Here is a 6795-nt window from a genome sequence, read left to right on the forward strand (position 1 = left end):
CGTTTGTGAGTGGATAGATCCATGGAAGCAAACCCACGTACACGTATTTGCATATTTTTCCCTGTGTAAGTGATACCATCGAAACGGACTTGCCGTTCAAAGGACTGGCAGCCAACAGGCGGGTGGGACTTACAAGTTTTGTTCGTGCAGTGCGGCGGACTAAAGACGTACCGTACGCCTGGCGTCGTTTGTTCATAATATGCTGCGTGCAGATATACGTCTGTGAAGTTACACGTGCAGTTTGTCAATTCATGCACGTCAGTGTGAGCGAGAGCGTGAGCGAGCGATCGAGCCATCGACTCATCGAGTGAGTATGTGCGCAGGTACGCACTCTCCTCCTACGTGTTGCTCCCCTGTGCACAGCGTATAAAATCCTATTTGGAACGTTCCCACGAACATCCCTCCAAAAAAGGGGACCAACCAGGTGTTGCTCCCACAAGGCACACACATGCATCCGTGCCATTATGTCATGTTGGACTAAGGTTAATTTTTAAACATAAAAGTAGCACACACTCATCGCTTGCAGTTGTTGCGAAGGTTATTTTTTATTTTTTTTTTTTTGTCTGTAATTTTGACGTCAAGAAGACATCATCAAGTGTAAGAGCACTACCTGAGAGAAGCAAAGTGCCCCCACCCCACCCCTGATATATATATATATAAATCCCCGCCTTTATTCTTATTTGGCGTCGTGTATTTTCAACAGCGTTTGCCTTTCGAGGGGCTGTTAAATTTTTTGGCCCAAGCGCGCCCTCTTAAATGGGGCTCCAAACAGAAAAGGACAAGGAGAAAGAAGATCAAAAGAAGAATTTTAAAATATGTAGCAAAAAATTTGAAACGGATGAGTTGGAGGTTTTGAAGAAGGTAAGGAGAGAAAAGGATGAGGGGAGACGCGGTGAGAGGCAAAAAGAGTGTAGCCCACGGTACGTGGCGTGTGATAATGTAATCCTCTCTGTGCCCGTCCTATACCATATACAATATTTTCCCCACGTGTGCTTCAATCTCACCCCACCTCATGTACGCAGATTTTCAAGGAGCTAGGAAGCAGATCGGCATCGAACCAAATAGACAAGGAGACCTTCCTCCAGTTTTTCCCCTTACCAGGATTATGGGGCGAACGACTGTTCCTCAAATTTAATTTCAAAAATACAGGCTACATAGACTTTGAGGAATTTATAATCGGTATTGCAATATGTTGTAGAGGAACCAAAAGTGACAAAATCAGTGTCCTATTTGACATCTTCGATTTGAACTCTGATGGGTACATACAAAAATCTGAGATGGTGGCGATGCTGTCTAACATTCCATACATTGATAAATTGAAAAGTGTTTTCTTTAATAAAAAAAATAGAAGACAGAAGAACTTTTACGATGGTGAGTATAACTCAAATGAGAATATGTATGACCAAGGGGAAGGAGAAAATAATTGTGGTGATGAGGACCAAGTGGAAAATGAGGAGTGTAATGAGGGATACAATAATGGAGAGTACCCTCCGAGTTACCACTATGGGGAGATTTATGGCTATAGCAATGGGGACCAGGAGGCTGATGAAGACGACAACTACAGCAACAGCTACAATGATGACGTGTTTAGCGAGAATGAAGTCGCCGAGGACGACAATGAGGAGGATAACGAGGAAGACAACGAGGACGATTTGAATGATAACGATGAGGCTTACTGCCATGAGGTACACATGAGTGCAACTGGGGTGAGTGTAACTGGAGCGAGTGGCATCGGGGTAAGCGGTGTGATCGGTGTAAGCGGAAGCGGCATAGGCACCACCGATGCAGCTGCGAACAGCGTGACGAATTGCAGCAAATGCCTCCAACAACAGAGGCGGATGAGGAACCGCAAAAAATTGCTCAACATGAGGGAGCTGGCGAAGAAAATCAGGAAGGAGAAGAAACACCAGCTGGAAAAGTGCATGAAGGGAATTAGAAACGAAAGATACCAGGAGAGCAACTCGTTCATTGGGGTTGACAAAAAATGTAAGAAAGAAAAGGAAAAGAACAAGTGGCCAAAGAGGGATTCCATTTTCAAGAGCGAAAGCGACGACAATATAAATTCCTCATCTAGCAGTACGTCCAATGGATTCATCAATGAAGAAATGGATCACTCAAATGTTAGTAAAAGAAAAAGTTTAAGAAGCAAAACAAAAAAAAAAAACTCTACCTACTTAACCAATTTCAAAAATGGAAATAATCATAATGGGTTCATGTCATCAACGAGCGATAGCTGCACGAGTAACGATACCAATTCATTTCTGAGCAGCGAAGAGGTCGACAGCTTTAACTCCAACAAGGAGCAGCGAAATGGAGTTGATAGCTACACCAGTAGTAGCACGGAAGACTCCTTTATCAGCATCTATGGATACCTCATCAAGAATAAGCAGCGTAGGAGGAAGAAAAAGAAGGGCATCCCAGACAGGGGTGTTGTAGACCATGGAGGGGAGAAGTTAGCGGCAGATCGCACAGTGGAACAGGGGACGGAAAGAGCAAAGGATAATGGTCGAGAAAAAAACACCCCACAAAAGAGGAATGAGTTGGATCAGGAGGAAAAAAATGGATGCATACAAGGCGGTGGGGCAGAAGGTGATGGAGCAGTGAGTGCAGATGAAGATGTGCAGTCGGAAGAACAAAGCAAAGTACTGAACGAAGAAACAGAAACAGCAGGAGGAATGATAAAAAAAGGGAAGAAAAGAACATGTCTTAATAACCGAAGTGATATGAACATTTATAAAAAGGAAAAGAAAAAAGAAACCAAAAGGAAATTATTTCACCACGAATATTGTCTCCCTTCGAAAACGGCAAGGAATATTCTCAACGATGAAGAAAATTATGACATGCAGGAAAAAAATGTAGACGTTGAGGAAATAGTAGATCGGATGCTCGAAGAATGTGAATTCTGGGACAATGATAAAATCACACCCATACAATTTAAAAGTGTTATATATAAGTATGACTTTTTTCTTTATGTATTTTTCAGTTGTCTCCATGAAGATATTTGGGGGCTTCAAGGAAATGTTCTTTACGGCAGGGACTACATTAGCAACTTTGTAATAAAATCAGAAAATTTTAAGAGCAAGCAAATTGATGAGAATGAGGAAATAATTACCGAAGAGGTGTATTTTAAGATCAGGCAGCTGTTCATTATCCAGGCCCCTGATTATAACTGCTTGAATGACAATTTGTGTGTGAACTTTCTCAAGGGGGAGCAGGGAAGTGGTCACGAGGGGGGAAGCGGTCATGAAGGGGGAAGCGGTCATGAAGGGGGAAGTGGTCATGTTAATGGAGGAGATAGCCACCACCAAGAGACGAACCCAGAAGGAGCAAGCACAGATGCTGATAAGGACAAAAGCGATATCGGGGCGAACAAAAGAAAAGCCAAGGTCGAGAATGGTAGCAAGTTGGTCAATTTTGCTCTACCCAGCGGGGAAGAAACAACGACGGTTGTAGCTGGAACCGAGGCGGAATGCACCACTGCACAAGGAGGCCATGACGGTCGGGCTGAAGTGTGTGTTGTCGTGACGGGAAATCCCCCTGTGGACGGGCACGAAAAGAGGGAAGCCATTATCCCCCCAAGGGAAAACGCGGTGAATCCGACGAGCGCCATGGACGGGATGGATGCCCCTGTGGAGACCGCCCCTTCGAGGCAGTTAGAAAACCCCACGCACAAGAAGGAAGAAACGAACGTTGGCCAACCGTATGAAGAACAGAAGGAGAGCGATCAGGACGGCGCTCAGGACAACCCGCAGCGCTGCGGAGACGATACACCGGAAAGGGAAGAAAAAATGATGATGGCCCTGGAAAACATAAAGAATAAGGTAGGCTACGAGTGCGACTTCAACCTGCTGACCAACTCCCTGAACGATATTTTTTCAAAAGAAATTGTGGAGTTTATCAAGGCGTCCCAAAGTAGCTTCAACATTAACGAGGTGTGGAAGGAGCGCAATGCCCACTGCAAGGACAAGTACAAGAAGGCCAAGAGGAACATCGAGAAGGCAAGGAATTATTCGAACAGCACGCATAGTGGGAAGAAGAAAAAGAAGTCCCTAGCAAATACCGGGTTAGGCGTCGAGGGGGAGAACGAGGAGGAGGAGCAGCCGCAGCAGCCGCTACAGAATAACGCGATAGAAGGGGTGAACGAGGGGGAAGAAGATCCACAGTCAGTTAGCGAGGCGAGCGAAAAAAGCCCCCACGGCGTGGAGACCCAGAATTTGGAACAGGTGGACCTCGGAGGGTTAGAGGTTAAGGAGGAAGCCGCTGAGGGGGACGCGGTAGACGGGGACGCAGTGGACGGGGAAGCGGTGGAAGTGTCAACCGAGGCGGCTGCGTGCCCCAACAGGCACACCCACGAGGGGAAGAAAAAGAAAAAGCACGTGAAGGACGTGAACCTGTACTCGTGCCCGAACTGCAAGGGACCTTTCCTCATGTGCCCCAACTGCCACGGAAGGTACCCCAGGTTCTGCGTGAACGAAGACAAAATCGCCATGGAGTGTGAATATTGTGAATGCGAGCACTGCTACTTTTACAAGTGCATCTACTGCAACTTTGACTTCCAGAAATGCCTTGACATGATAAAAAAGAATTCTTTGAAGGAAGGAATCCTCTACAAGATAGGGAAACACCTGCACCAGTTCAAGGCAAGGTACTACATCCTATTTGATAATCTTTTATACTATTACGACAAGCAAAAAAATCTTAAACCCCGAGGATTTATGTTTTTGGAGGGATGCTACGTAGAAGTCATCTCCAAAAATGACAACATTAATAAATTCGGGTTCTCTATATGTCACAAAGGAACCAATCATGTGCAGAGGAGAAATTTATATGTGAATACTTATGAAGAGAGAGAGGAGTGGTTGCAGGCTTTATACTCCACAACGAAGCAGAACACCTTGTATAATCTGTACGAATTACATGAGCAGTTAGGACAAGGAAAATTCTCTACCGTTTATAGAGGTATAAATAAACAAACAAATTCCGAGTTTGCAATTAAGGTGATTGATAAAAGATCCGTTTCCATTTATGAGAAGGAATTATTGCGAAGTGAGATTTCCATTTTAAGACTCCTCCGACATCCTAATGTGATTTATTTAAAAGAAATTATTAATACCAAGGAGACCTTGTACATTTCAATGGAGTTAGTAAAGGGAGGAGAGTTATATGATTTTTTATTAACTGAAACGAGACTTAGTGAAATTCACGCAAATAAAATTATTACACAGTTAATTAAAACAGTGGCATATTTGCACAGATGTGGAATAATACATAGGGATATAAAACCAGAGAATATTCTCCTTACAGATAAATCAAGAGATGCACAAATAAAGCTAACCGATTTTGGCTTGTCCACCTTGTGTGCTCCAAACGAATTGTTAAAGGAACCATGTGGGACACTTGCTTATGTAGCTCCGGAAGTCATCACTTTACAGGGGTACAATCACAAAGTAGATGCATGGTCAATAGGTATTATACTTTACCTTCTTCTCAGTGGAAAACTTCCCTTCCCAATTAGTAAAAATACAGAAATGAATATACAAAAAAATTATGTACTCAATTTTAAAGACCACATATGGAAGAGCATCTCCTCATCAGCTAAAGACCTCATCTCCAAGTTGTTAGAACTTAACGTGGAAAAAAGAATATCTGCAAATGAAGCTTTAGAACACATTTGGATAAAAAATCCTACTGCAGTCATTAATGAAAACTCCTTTATTTACAAAAATGAAGAAATTAACATCTTAAATTTGCAAGATGTTAGTGTCAGCACTTTTAATATTCCCAAGTATGCCCCTTTTCACTTGGAAGAAGAAAAGACGGAGGAAGTAGAGAACAAAAATGTTTTTAGTTTCCACAAGGAAGATATTATGTACGAGAAAAATGACTCCGCGGACGAACCGGTTATCCCTCTGCCTTATAGCGGGGCCCCTCTGAAGGATAATGCCACGGACAAAAACCCCATACCCGCCTCCAAAGAAATTTCTTTCACCAAGGATATTTCTTTGACCAAGGAAAATTCTTTTGCCAAAGAGGAAAATGTGCTCAGTGGAGATGCAAATGGTGAAAATCTCCCTGGGGAAATACCAAACGGTGACCAACGCGAAGAACCCACTTCAACTGCAACTGCAACTGCAACTGCAACTCCGTGTGAAGGTCAGCAAAGTGAGGAAAAAACTCACATTGAATACACCACTGAGGAGGGAGCTGGCGACCAACCGGTCGGTTCATCTTCTGCCCCCCCCGCATGACGCGCACGGGAAAGGAAAAAAAAAAAAAAAAAAAAAAAAGACGCCTAAAGGGAGAATACGTGTGGGAATTGGGACGACCACGTAGTTTGACATAACAGCTGGGTCGTTTTGTACCTCCCCACGTGAATAACTTCTGAAAGGTGTGAGGGGACCACATACTGTGCAGTGAAACAAGCGCGAGGGATATATTCTACTATATATCCCGGAGTTCGCTTCCCTTTTTTTCCATTTCCATTTCCATCCCGTTGCAAAAAAGTGTGAAAAACATGTGCACCCGTCGTTCGCTTTCGCACAGTTGGAAAGGTTTCCCTCCCCACCTTTGCATCATGGGCGATTGCGCAAAACAGTTAACGGGTTCAAGAATACCACCCTACGTCTATGTCAGTGGGGTAGATGTGCATAAGGAAAAAGAGGAATAGGCCAAATGGTTTATTCCACATTTTTTTTTTTTTTTTTTTTTTTTTTTTTTTTTTTTTTTCCGCGACCCTTTTTTTGCCCCTTTTTGGGGCCCATTTTTTTTTTTTTTTTTTTTTTTTGGTATGTCTTT

The 6795-nt window shown here is 43.4% G+C and overlaps 1 protein-coding gene across 1 annotated transcript; it reads left to right on the forward strand.

Moving 5' to 3' along the window:
* Nucleotides 1–756: 756 nt before the first annotated feature.
* Nucleotides 757–6248, forward strand: AK88_02698 (CAMK protein kinase; the record flags this gene model as incomplete). The annotated part of the gene is made up of 2 exons (XM_012480323.1): nt 757–861; nt 1023–6248. 2 exons carry the CDS (start codon nt 757–759, stop codon nt 6246–6248), a joined length of 5331 nt encoding a protein of 1776 aa, XP_012335746.1.
* Nucleotides 6249–6795: the final 547 nt, after the last annotated feature.

The sequence above is a fragment of the Plasmodium fragile genome (genome assembly GCF_000956335.1).
Source record: "Plasmodium fragile strain nilgiri unplaced genomic scaffold supercont1.27, whole genome shotgun sequence".
NCBI classification, from domain to species: Eukaryota; Apicomplexa; class Aconoidasida; order Haemosporida; family Plasmodiidae; genus Plasmodium; species Plasmodium fragile.